This window comes from Homalodisca vitripennis, chromosome 4 (assembly GCF_021130785.1).
Source record: "Homalodisca vitripennis isolate AUS2020 chromosome 4, UT_GWSS_2.1, whole genome shotgun sequence".
Lineage (NCBI taxonomy): Eukaryota > Metazoa > Arthropoda > Insecta > Hemiptera > Cicadellidae > Homalodisca > Homalodisca vitripennis.
Window position 1 is genome coordinate 190,616,693 of NC_060210.1, and position 13,343 is coordinate 190,630,035.

Consider the following 13,343-nt stretch of genomic DNA (forward strand, 5'->3'; position numbering starts at 1 on the left):
CAATTTTAATTGCGTGATTATGTAAATAATTTATTTAGTTAAACTTCCATTTTACACTATCGCCTGTTAACTATTTGATGTTTTACAAAGCGTTTATTTTGGGATTATAAATTGTAAAAAATGCACTTATGTTTAATTTTTAGTAAAATTGTAAAACCCTGCATTATACAACACTTCATCTTACACGATTGAGGTTTTGAATTGGTTTATTTCTCATCACAACTTTATGAATATAGAAGTTCTTGCATATTCAAATCTGTTTCGATAATATACAAACTTAAAAGGTTTCGTCTAACAAACGCAACCGATTACCTCTACGCGCTATTGCAAATTTCAAACTCTGGATACGCTTGATTGAGTAAGCAATGTATCTGATTTGGACTCACTAACCTCATATGATACGTACCATCAAACTTTTGTGTACTGGTCGAACATCCATTTGCCAGAAAAATCATTGTCTTCAAAAAATCCGTCAGCAAAAAACTAAGTGGTACACACAACCTGAACTAGAAAATCTTAAAACCTAGTGATGAGCTTGTATCGACGTTCCCAAACTAATCTGAAGTGTAATATAAATTCGTTCAAGATTACCAAGAAACGATTCAAAATTGACCTGTGTCAACCTAAGAATAAATGCAACGAGAACTTTATTGCAACTGCTAGCAATAAATGTAAATCAGTGTGGCAGGTAATCAAAATAGAGTCCGATGATTCATCTGTTACTCACGCAGCCCCTGATGTAGACAACCTTAATAAGTTCTTTACTGCCGGTGACGAAGAGGCGAGGAGGAGTATCAGTCCAAACCAACACTTCTGCTATTGACCTCATCCAGACTCACATTCCTTTACCAACCGAGAGCTTCAGATGGAAGACAGCAGCCGAAGTGATGTGAGTATAGTGACTAGGCTAAAATCAACCAAAAGTTGTAACCTCTACAATATGTCCGCTGGGCTTATAAAAAGCGTCATACGTGAAATGGTTGTTTCCCTTATCCATGTGTATAAATAATTAACTCATGGAAAGCAACTTCTCAGCCAAACTTAAAGTATCAAAAGTTGTTCCAATATTTAAGAAGGGTAACAGCAATGAATTTAGCAGTTATAAACCTGGTTTCTGTATTCTCAAAACATTTCGGAAAGTAGTTATAAAAAGTGAGGTGAGTACTTTATTTGAACAAAAACTATTTTTAGCATTAGTCAGTTTGGTTTTAGGCCTGGTAGGTCCACCAATCTATGCAGACCTTGTATCATTTAACCATTCTAACCTTGAAGAGGGATTACCCACTGGTACTGTCTTGTGTGACCTATCAAAGACCTTTGGCTATGTCGATCGGGGCATACACATGAGAAAGCTAGAATTGTATTGTGTGATTGGGCGTCAAAATTCACTTTTCAAGTCATACCTCAGTGAAAGGTACCAAACCGTTTGTTCAAATGGAAAGTTTTCTGAGTACTCTGAGGTTAAGTAAAGGGTAACACTGGAGCCCCTTTCTATTCATTGTAGTACGGTAACTATTTAGTTTATTGTGTGAGTTCGAAATCTATAATGTTTCCTGTTGATGCAACTTTGCCACATCACACTTATTAATGGTTTCCTTGCAGACAGAAGCTGGTAGTTTACTTATACAAGCGAATGAATAGTACAATAGCCAAAATCTTTTGTTAAATGTAAAGAAAACACAAAATATGTATTTTTTTTAGTAACCATTGAAATAGTCATAGTAACCTAAAGGCGAAGTTTTTGTGAATAATTATACATGATCCTAAGCTGTCCTGGAGTCCTCATGTTGACTATGTGTGTAAAAACGTTACATATAGAGTGGTTTACCTAAAACAATGCATGCCGAATGATACATTAAGAATGATTTACTTTGCTTCTTTTCTTAGCACAATAGCATATGATTTTCCCTCTTGGGGACAACTCCAATGGTGTAGACAATGTTTTGATCACACAAAAGAAGGCCATGGAAATTTTAGATGGTGCTCATCCCAGAGCTCACTGCAGGCCTATCTTAGTAAAATTAGTAATATTAACAGCGGTAAATCTTTACATACTTTTCGCTTTGTTGCACGTTGCGAATAATTTTACCAGCTTCACACTTAATAAGCATGTATATAATCGTATTACTAGAAATTGAGATTTAATTGATGGTCCATATACACGATTGAGTAAGATCTTGTTTTTCTATGTGTTTGTTGGTACATCACTTATTAACAAACTAGATTTAAGTACTCAGAATGTTTATGTAAAACGATTTAAGAAAGTGATGCATGACTGGCCCTCAATTAAAGGCATTTTACAATCTCGATGATTTTTACAGTTTTGACACTAGTATTTTAAAGTTTGAGGAGTTGTAAGTTAGATGTGTATTTGATTTTTTTACTTTGAACCTATGCTATAGCTTAATTTTATCATGTTTTTCTTATGTTACAATTTTAAAATGTCAATTAAAAAAAGAATACTTTGTATTAGGTTGCATATTTCTTTACATTGCTACTAGCCTTCTTAACTTTCTAGCATATAATTTAGAATATCAAACCTATACAGAGCAGGAGTTTCTTTTTTTTTTTAATTTTAATTGTTCAATCTATTCGTGAGATGTGTAGTCATTCTGAGCTGCCTAATTATACAGCACCATTCATCGTTGATTTCTGGACGGTTTCATAGTAGCTGGAAGTGGAGTGTGGTTATACTACTGACTAGATCCTATCATCATACGTTATTATCCCAGTTTCGTCCAATATTCATTCTTTCGGTGATTTCTAAACTACTGTAAAATGTAGTGGTTGAGCCCCCCCCCCCCCCCACCCCCCCCCCCCCCCACCCCCCCCCCCCCCCACCCCCCCCCCCCCCCACCCCCCCCCCCCCCCACCCCCCCCCCCCCCCACCCCACACCCTTAGTTTTTTTTTTTTTGGGGTTAAAGTATCCTTTTTAAATTTTTAATGTTTTGGTGTGTGTGTGTGTGTGTGTGTGTGGTGTGTGTGTGTGTGTGTGTGTGTGTGTGTGTGTGTGTGTGTGTGTGTGTGTGTGTGTGTGTGTGTGGTGTGTGTGTGTGTGTGTGTGTGTGTGTGTGTGTGTGTGTGTGTGTGTGTGTGTGTGTACGGTACCACTTAGTTCTTTGCTGACGGATTTTTGAAGACAATGATTTTTTCTGGCAAATGAATGTTCGACCAGTACACAAAAGTTTGATGGAACCTATCATATGAGGTTACTGAGTCCAAATCAGATACATTGCTTATGCAATCAAGCGTATTCAGAGTTTGAAATTTGCAATAGCGCGTAGAGGTAATTGGTTGCGTTTGTTAGACAAAACCTTTTAAGTTTGTATATTATCGAAACAGATTTGAATATGCAAGAACTTCTATATTCATAAAGTTGTGATGAGAAATAAACCAATTGAAAACCTCAATCGTGTAAGATGAAGTGTTGTATAATGCAGGGTTTTACAATTTTACTAAAAATTAAACATAAGTGCATTTTTGACAATTTATAATCCCAAAATAAACGCTTTGTAAAACATCAAATAGTTAACAGGCGATAGTGTAAAATGGAAGTTTACTAAATAAATTATTTACATAATCACGCAATTAAAATTGGCGTCATTTTACCACTGAGTAGTCTCCCATGCGGTGCCTCCCATCCGCTGTCGGTTACATGATCATAGAGTAATCTATAATAAACTTGCCAACTTGCAGTTCTCTTAAAAAAATATTATCTTGGGTACTGATTTGAAACCATGCTTAAAAAGTAAATATTATATAAGAAATTTCCAAAATTTATATATCTAAATTACAACATATTTTATATATAAACCACCTAAACTTCCAGTTTTATTCTGGGATAAAATATTTACGTCAGCTGGTTAACAAAACATCTGTCAGCTAAACCAGCAGAGGATAAAAAAAATGTATGTTGCCGTCTCCAGGCGTCAAATGCAATGTCAATGTTGACTTACTGATAATGTTCTCTATGATTCTTGGTTGATAAAACAGAATTGTTTGCAATTTTTCTGTTTCGCTTAGCATGACGTGACATTATGATAACTATTGATTGCATCAGCACAAGTAAATTTATGATATATTTTACAACCTGACAGATACCGGTAATGGTATTAAATGATGATATTTTTTTAAAGCATTTTACTTCAAACATTTTAAATTTTGAGTTTTTTAAAACTCTTTAAAAGGCTCGATAAAGTTCTAAAAATGTCAGTAGTTTTGTATAATACTGAAAGTAGTAAAGCAGACGAAGCGTTTGTTGGGAAAATTACGAAAGAATTAACGTTAAATTTTTGTGGTTGATCTCTAACTAAATAAGTTAAGCCTTATTGAAAATGTCTGAAAAGGGCAAGAAATCTGGTAAAAAATCTGGTTCTCACAAAGGATTTAACAGAGATGTTGGAGGTAAGATATATTTTAATTTGTCTATTCAACTTAAGCTATCTCTGTAATTGTATATCATTTACAATTCATTAGTTACATCTTTGCATACTTATGTTTCATAAATAGCATTGTAAATTACAGAAGAGTATAAAGGAGACTTTAAAAGTCACATTTAAATTGCAACTATTTGTTTCTGAAAAGATGAAAAGTAGGCTATTAGTCACCTCACTTCCCTTTTATAAACATCAGTATTCTTAGAAGTTTTAAATAAATATGGGGTAGGGTACGATAAGCGGACCCGGTTTTTATATCGAAATTGGTAAACGATACTACTTAATCATAACAATCAATATTGATTAATTATTTTGAATAATTAACTTGGTATTTATTTACAATACCGTGACCATGAAAAATGGACTTTTTTTCATGGGTTGGGCATTTATAGCCAAGTATTATTAATCACAGGTGCATATAAACGGGGGGGAAAGTATATTATTGTATTATATTGATGCCTTTCGGGCATTATTGCGTTAAGGATGGAAAATAACCGACAAAATTTTGTCGAACAACACTTGGAGGGTTAAGGATCAGGGGCATCACATGATCTGGGATTCGACTTTTGCAAGCTCGAGTTAATTTTTTTTCTAAAAGAGCAAGCAGTGCGCAGCACTGCGCAGCGGGCAGGCATCGTTGACAAGATTAACGTACTAGTCAGCATCATTTCAGTAAAATTGCCAGAGGTACTGTCAAAAACAGAGTTTTCAGAGGATTTCAAAAAAATCGTAACTCCTTTGATTTTCGTTGCCGACGAATTTTTTCTTCACTATTGTTTTCAGGAAAAAAAATGAACATACCTTTCCATGGTCACGTTATTGTAAATTGATACCATTAACTTAAATAACCTATATCAACAGCTGTGAACACTTTCAAATAATACGCGTAAGGTAATATTTCAATTTTACATAAGTAACATTTGATTATTAAAAATGGCAGTCAATTTTAGAAAATTACACGACATTGCTTTGAAAGATGATAAGACATGTTTTACGTGGCTTTCAACATGTTGGACTCGTACCGAAAAACCGAGATTGTGAAATTTTGTTGGAAAGAAAACAACTGTAACTGTGAGAGGAGCAAATTTGGTTGTCTTCAGTTTTCCTAATTTTGGTTATAATAATTTGTTTCATCACTGTAAATATTAAATCCTTATTTTAATTTAAAACGTGATTGTTATTGAGGACTATAAATACTTTTATATCGATTGATAGTCTAGGATTTGAGATGCGAATATTAGGTATCAATGGTTACATTCTTCGATATAAAAAAACCGGGTCCGCTTATCGTACCCTACCTTAAATTTGTTTTGTAACAACATTATCTGGTATATTTGCAATTATTTTATTAACTTCAATATTTTACTCTTAAAAGATGCAAAGTAGAAGTACACCACATCACATATTGCTTAAAAGGTTTCACTGAGGTTGCATCCCAGAAGCCCATTAGCTTATTTCTTTCTCAAGATGTCTTATGGATAAATAGTGGAAATAAACACAATACAGAAAAAAATTTACATCTTCTGGCAGACAAAAGAGACATTTTTTTCAACTTGCTGAGTTTATTCAATGAAGATAAGCCTAATTCCATGATTGAAGAAGCACCATTATAAAACTCAGTCTTGGATATTCCATTATCCTTTGGGGTGGCAAAACAAAATCATCAAACAAATTTTCATCTTGCAAAAAAGGGCAATCATATAGCCTAATGGGTTTACCACCCCAGACTCACGGTGGAAATTTATTTAGGCTACTAAGTTTTTAATTTTAATAGTTCCATGTTTATATATTTATGAGTGTGCAGTTTATATAAAATCACAAAATCTAGAATTCTGCAATAATGTACACTTCTGTAGTACTAGGCATAGAAATACTGTTGCTGTTGAATACAGACTCACTCTTTCTAAGAAAACACCATAATATTTCTGTAAGAAAACTTTTCAAGCTCTACCTGTCTGTCTAACACCATTAAACTGAGTAAAAGAATTTAGGAGTAAACTCAAAAACTTTTTGGTCCCAAACTATTTCTAAAGTTTGGATGAATTTTTGCTTATTGTTCAAGTCACCAACTTAACCTAACCTAACCTAACCTGACCTTTCCTGGGACAGTTTGACTAGCAGAAGCCCATATTTGGGCCAATCCCTGCAGACAGAAAAGTATGTTTCGTGCAAAATTTAAAGTCTACGGATGAAATCTTTCTCGAATTTGCTTGCTACGTGATGCATTCAAATTTTTGATCATTAAGTTAGGTTTCAGCATTGTTTAAATAATAAATATTCTGATGAGATAGAGAGATTAGTACATCTCAAGAGTGTGCTGAAATCAAATCTTTTCATCTACTTTTAACATTGACTTTCCATTCTATTACTTACTATTTTTACTGTATGGATAAGCTACTTGTGTTTATGTCACATGTTAAAATCTTATATGATTATACTCAGCTTGTATAAAAATGTATTTATTCTGCTATTTTCTCGTTGCCTTTATGGTTACCCATAAGAACAATATAAAAATATAAGCTAAAGCTCAGCCAAGTCCCAGTCATGTGCACCATAATCGGACTCAGAATATATCAAAATAATCGTTCATGCAAAATGTCTAGTCTATGGGTCAGTTTGTTTACAAGATATCGTGCGGACAGAGGGGCCCACTGAAACAACATTTCTACAGCCTTTAGTGTGATAGTTTTACAAATTGAATGTTAGGTACATGTTATATACAGATGGTAAATTTTCACCTTAGCGTTTGCTATTTCCAATCGATTTTTTAATATTTATAATACATTTGTTATTTACCTACTTATATAGTCTAATAAGAAATAGTAGAGTGGCCTTTTTCTGGCTGATATCGCTGTCTTTTGGGAGGCAGAACACATGAACGGATCGTCATAATGATATGTAATCTGTTATTTGTACAGTATTTTATGGTTAGAGAAATCCTTCCAATAATAATGGCCACCAGATAGTACCAAAGTACTGATTTTTCTTCAGTAACCAGAAGTGCGGGATGGCTCCACGAAAGTCCTCATTTATGCCAGGGCATTTGTTATCGGCACTTTCTCATGCCAAATCGCCCAAAGCATATCCAAGTGTTGCAAATATGACTTAAACAAATAAAATAGGCTACAAAGTAGTATATAAAATATTACAGTTCAATCCATTAGTGAGGCAAATAGAACTTGCTATAAGCATTCTCATTTGTCAGATGTTGTGGTTATAGCCACCCATTAAACAGTTCAATCCCTGTTTTTGCGTATCATAAGAATATTGTCCTTATGTCCTGCAAAGAGGAAAACATTTTGATGGAAAAAGTGTAGTTTGGGTACATCAGTAACAATGTTTTTTAGTAAGGATGTAACTCGAAATAAATGACCAAATATAATCCAATCTTGGAGATAGGTACACTTTGGAAAACCGGTTACTCAAATTGTAAATGTTTGAGATTTTTTTTAAAGAAATAGGTTGAGTGAAAAAACTGGTTTTAATTCTAGCCAACTTTGGAATAATCAGTAAAATAACCGTGTATAGTACCACTTTGGAGCGTTTAAAAATTGTTATATGTTTCAGTACGATATCTAAATTTATGGTTCTGTTTGTAGATGTGACTTTGGCAGATTATGCGAATTCAAGTGTTCTACCTGGAAGAGGAAGGCTTAGAAAATCCAAAGCATCCTTAAGTGTGGTCTGTGAAGGTATGTAACAATACTCTTGAAATAGCATATCAGCTGTTTTAAAAATAACTAATAGTGTATATGGATAATTTTTGTAGCTTAGTTAGTAGATAAATTGCAATTTGTTAGTTTTCCTACAACTATTAGAAGGGAATTAACCCTTGATCTTGCAACCTATTAGTGATTAAACTGTTCCCCCAATAGCAAGCGACTAGTTGTTTTTGCAGTCATCTTTTTAATCATACCTTTTTTAACGGAAATAACACTTATGTTGGTCATATTGTATATCAGATTGATTAAAATTCTTAACGGTTTAATTTGATGTAATATTTTATTGAATAGTAATGTTTTGTATGTAAACTTTAAGCTTTTTAAGTTATGCTTAACCGGAGCTGGAACCTGTTCTCTGAAACAGTCCAGTAAACAGTCGGCTTGTATGAAGTCAAGATGTGCCCTAGATTTAAACTGTGGTATCTTGCCTTGCTTCTTTATTTGAAGAGAAGATACCAAAAACTACAGTTTGCTGGGTTCATCCTCTTATAAGTGTGCGTTATTTGGAGGGTAGTTTATACACCCTTTAATCAGTTAACATGTTCACGACAAAGGTTTATTTCTGGACTTTTTATAATGCTGTTAAACTTTTCAATAATATGGCAAAATACACTAATAGTTTTTTTTACGTTAAAAGTCTAAGTATAACAAGAAATGTATGTAGGCTTCGCAATTTTTCACAAAAAAATAAATTTAAATATTTCTTTCAATGTTTCTCCATGTACGCCAAGGGGTACCTAAAAGATTAATTTACCTTAAAAATTAAGCAATTGTGGGTCCGATGGGGTACACGATAGCCTGATGTATTTATTTTAGTGTGGGATCAAATTTAACAAACCACGAAGACGGGCAAACAATAAATACTCAATAAGGAAATGCACAGAAATAATATATATATATATATTATATATATATATATATATATATATATATATATATATATATATATATATATATATATATATATATTATTTATTTAACGAGATGCTGTTAATACCATATTTACTTTTATTTGATTTTTAATGAGCAAATTGTGGCGTTATTCACATTTACCATGTACATATAAAATTTACTTTGACTTATTTTGTATACATCTAATCATTACACTTGTTTTATGGGATTTTAAAGGTGTGATAAGAGTAGGCCATTTAGTTATAAGAAAAAGTGACGTAAGTGCTTAAAGACAATTATAGATTTCTTGATTCAGAGAACTGCTTGAATTCAGATTGATGCTAGTCTCTTATTTATATCACGTTTGCTTCATGTTGCCTTTTGCTTCCAGTCAAGCAATTAAACATACAAGACAAGGCTTGGGACGAAAAACTGGATGAGTTTGAAGGTGATTTTGATTTTGTCAAAGAAGAAAATGAAGATGGTGAAGAAGGTAAGTTTAGTCATCTAGGTGACTACAATGATTAAAATTAGAAATGCTAAGTTAAAGTCAATGTTCTATTTTATTCCTATCTTTCTGAATTCACAAAAAGTGTGATTTTTACAATGAGTAGTAGTTATAATAGGGATTTTGAATTGTGACACGTCTTGTAAATACAGTAAATTGAAAATATCAATCCCTGAATTGGCAAACACCTTATAATGGATGTATATGGTCCAACAGGTAGCACTCAATATTATGCATTTGAACATGTGGTTCTAACCATGATACCCTTTCAGACCAAAACACTATTTCCATACTGTCCTATGGAATTTCTTTATGGAGCAGTTGTGGCCATATCAAACTTGGTAAAAGTATTCAGATTCCAAAAAGAGTTGTTTGAATCATTGCAAAATTGAACAATAGAGTTGTGTCGAAGTGCTTTCAAGGAGATCAGCTTGCCAACTCTACCGTGTTTGTGTACATTTTAGAGACTTCATTTTACTGTTGATTTAAGTGTATATTGACACAAGGCAGTGACGTACACAGGTACAAGAAAAGAGCTTGGGAGCGCTTACTTTTGGGTCCCGATACCAGCATTTGAACACCTCCTTCTCCGGTTGTCATCAAGCCCATTCGCAGTCTTTTGAAACGCTAAATTTAGAAAAATAACCCAATAAAAAACCCAATTAAAGCACCACCTGGTGTCCTGCACTTTATACTCAGTTGGGGGTTGATTTGACGAATGTTTGTATATGTATGAATGTGTGACTGCGCGAAATTGTATGGAAAGTCGAGAGAATGGATTTCGTTTGTAAGATAAATACTGTCATAAAGTGGTATTAATATTGACTAAAGTAATACAATGCAATGTAGTCAGCGTGATAAATATATTTTATTCTTTTCTGTTTGTGTGTTATTTTTGATTGTGTCTTATGCAATAAAATTGGAAATTAAAATTTATTCAGTTTTGAACATTTTTCTGTGCTTGATTTTTAGTTTTTGTAATGAAGAAGGCATCATGTCGCCGCAAGAAGACATTGAGTGAGAGTATTGCTGGATGCAGCGCAGACGGAAACACATATCCACTGGATATCTGGCACATTCTGTCCAAGTATATCCGACCCGAGGATATCGCCACATTCTCCGCCATCTGCAGGAACTCTTGGTCTGTTGTCCAAACCCCCACATTCTGGCTCAGTCTTTATAAAAGGTACGGTTTTTTTATCAGAAATCATCTCCATATTTGTATTATTATATCTTTTAACATAAGCTGAGCCACATTAGTAATAGATCTACCCTCAAGAGCCAATGCCTGAAACTAATGCAGAGCTTCCTAACTAGCGAAAATTAGTTCCGTCTTGTTTAATTGCAAAGAACACCTGTTTACAATGGTAGCTCATGTTTGGTTGTTCTCCACAATCACAGCATTGTTCCAATGTGAATTTTCAATAGTTGCATTGATTAGTACCAGTATGGAAGCTGCTAATCAAAAATCATTCCCATCCGTTGCACGATTCTTTTCTTATATCAGCTCCCAAGTTGTTGTTTTGCTTATAAGGTTATTTATTTATTTTTAATACATGATTTTATAGAATCATGGCCCCACCAAGTCAACATGACTTATCGGTGAGGTCCATAATGAAACTTAAAAAAGCAAGATACAAAATTCCATTATAATTTCATCAATTGTTTGTTTTGCTCAGTTTAGTTTGTGCTTTTACAAAAAACGTTACATTGCTCTTTGTGTGGCTGTGGTGCTTCTGTAACTCCAGATTTTTAAATACTGGCATTTTATATAACATTATGGGGATAATACATACATTATCCAGAGTATAATAAATAGTAAATTATATAACTGGATAACAATAAATAAAATATATAAAAAAATCGCCCATCAACACACAGCATTCTATAAATAGTTAAATATAAGCAATGAATCTCTAAACATTCAACAATAATAATAAATATGTAACATTATATGCATCCTAGTTTTTAACAAAATCTGGTTGACCGCTGAAGTAACAAAGCTTTACCCAATCATTCACTTTATTTGCCTGTGCATGTGTATGTATGTAGTGTATGCGTTTGTGTGTGTGTTTGTGTATGTGTTTAGTTAGTTTAGATGTAAGCTAAGTAGTCAGCTTATTGTGTGTTGTGGTAAGCCATCTCTGCACTGACTCTCTAAAAACCCTAAAGTTTCTCAAGTTTTCAATTTCATCTGGAAGTAAGTTAAATAATATGGAATATAAAACTCGGGCAACCTCTCACCAAACTTTGTGGCCATTCTCTAGGTATAGAATATTTCGTGTTGAGTTGAGTCGTGTGTTGAAAATCTTTATCCTTTTTATTTTGTGATCATTTTTATTAAAATTATCTATAATATTTCTGCATATATAAAACTGTTTGGGATTTATTAAAGTGTTAATCCCTTCATTATTTCTTCCTTCTCTTGTACATAGGTGATTCATTTCTTCCTTTCCAAATAGTCTTTTCAAACACCTATTTTGCAGATTTTTTATAATCTTTAAATGGGATGTAGCGGCTGCACCCCAAATACCAATACCATATCTATTGTTGGATTCAACCAGCGATTGATATGCAACCATCTTTACCTTATTATAGGTAACTTTATCACTCAACATATATATAATAGGAACATAAGGATTCAGGCTTTTGTTAAGACCATAAATGTGTTCATTAAATGTCATTTTCCTGTCTGGAGTCAGTCCCAAGTATTTGAATTTTTCTACTAGCCTTATATTATCACAGTCTTAAGGTTAATAATTCTTAAATTTGTTAAGCTGGAATAGAAAGTAATTGTTACGCTGAGCTAAATTGTGGTTTATGGAATGCATCCAATTTACCTGAGTTGGAAGATCTTATTCTACATGACCCCTGGGATCTGTGATCTCCCAGCTGACAACTATAATAACCTCTTTACATGTACTAGCCCGATTAGCCAGATTATTCGTTGAAAAATCAATAATATACAGAACTAGACTTCTACTTCAATTTTCTAATTTAGGACTGTAATACACAGCTTTAAGCAGTCTGTTTCATTACATAATTTCTAATTATATCCATGAATATCAAAGGGAAGATCAACTGTGTGGGAGGTTGAGTAATTTAATAAAATAATAAAATTAATAGTCATAAATTAAGTAACATTTGAACAAACAAGAAGGGTATTATAATGCAAAATATTTTGGAACAGAGGAAAATTTCACATCATTTACATTTATTAAGCTGTTGGCAGTAAAACTAGTGTTTCGTGCTCTCCTAGTCAAAACGTATTTCTGTTATGAATAATCTTTTGATGGAATGGTGTGGTTGTCTTATTACTTATTAATCAAAATTAATTTCTGGCGTTCTATTCTTTAAAAGAAAGTATAGTGTAACTTCGTTAAGTCATACTAGCCGGGATCGTGGCCGATCTGACAACGAAAATCTGGGTTAAACGGAGAATGTTGAAAATAAAGAACATGTACAATCATTACATCATTTGTTTATTGCAGAAAAACACTTTAAATACACATTACGATAAAGTATAATACAATATTATTGAGTTGAATTTTTCTGAAAGAATTTTGTTAATTTGATTTGCGTCAGTTTTGAATGCTGTTTCCGTACCATGCGGTCACGGATCCTTTTCAACATGAGAAGTTCAGGCCGGTTTTGTCTCTTGTTGTTACCTCTGCTTAGCTTATAACTGTGATATTTTCAATGTTTTCTTCATCAGTATTCTCTCTCTTATTGGCATATTTATCGCAACAAGTCGCAATACATGTAGTTATTGAGTTCTACGAACA

At 33.3% G+C, this 13,343-nt stretch overlaps 1 protein-coding gene across 1 annotated transcript in view; it reads left to right on the forward strand.

The window, feature by feature from the left end:
• Positions 1-4,006: 4,006 nt before the first annotated feature.
• LOC124360821 (putative transmembrane protein 183BP) overlaps positions 4,007-13,343 on the forward strand; it is a 38,373-nt gene continuing 29,036 nt past the window's right edge. Inside the window, exons 1-4 of the mRNA XM_046814744.1 lie at positions 4,007-4,405; positions 8,037-8,129; positions 9,442-9,543; positions 10,531-10,744. Of these exons, the coding sequence (XP_046670700.1) occupies positions 4,336-4,405; positions 8,037-8,129; positions 9,442-9,543; positions 10,531-10,744 (479 nt within the window). The 5' untranslated portion in view covers positions 4,007-4,335. The remainder of the gene's footprint in view (positions 4,406-8,036; positions 8,130-9,441; positions 9,544-10,530; positions 10,745-13,343) is intronic.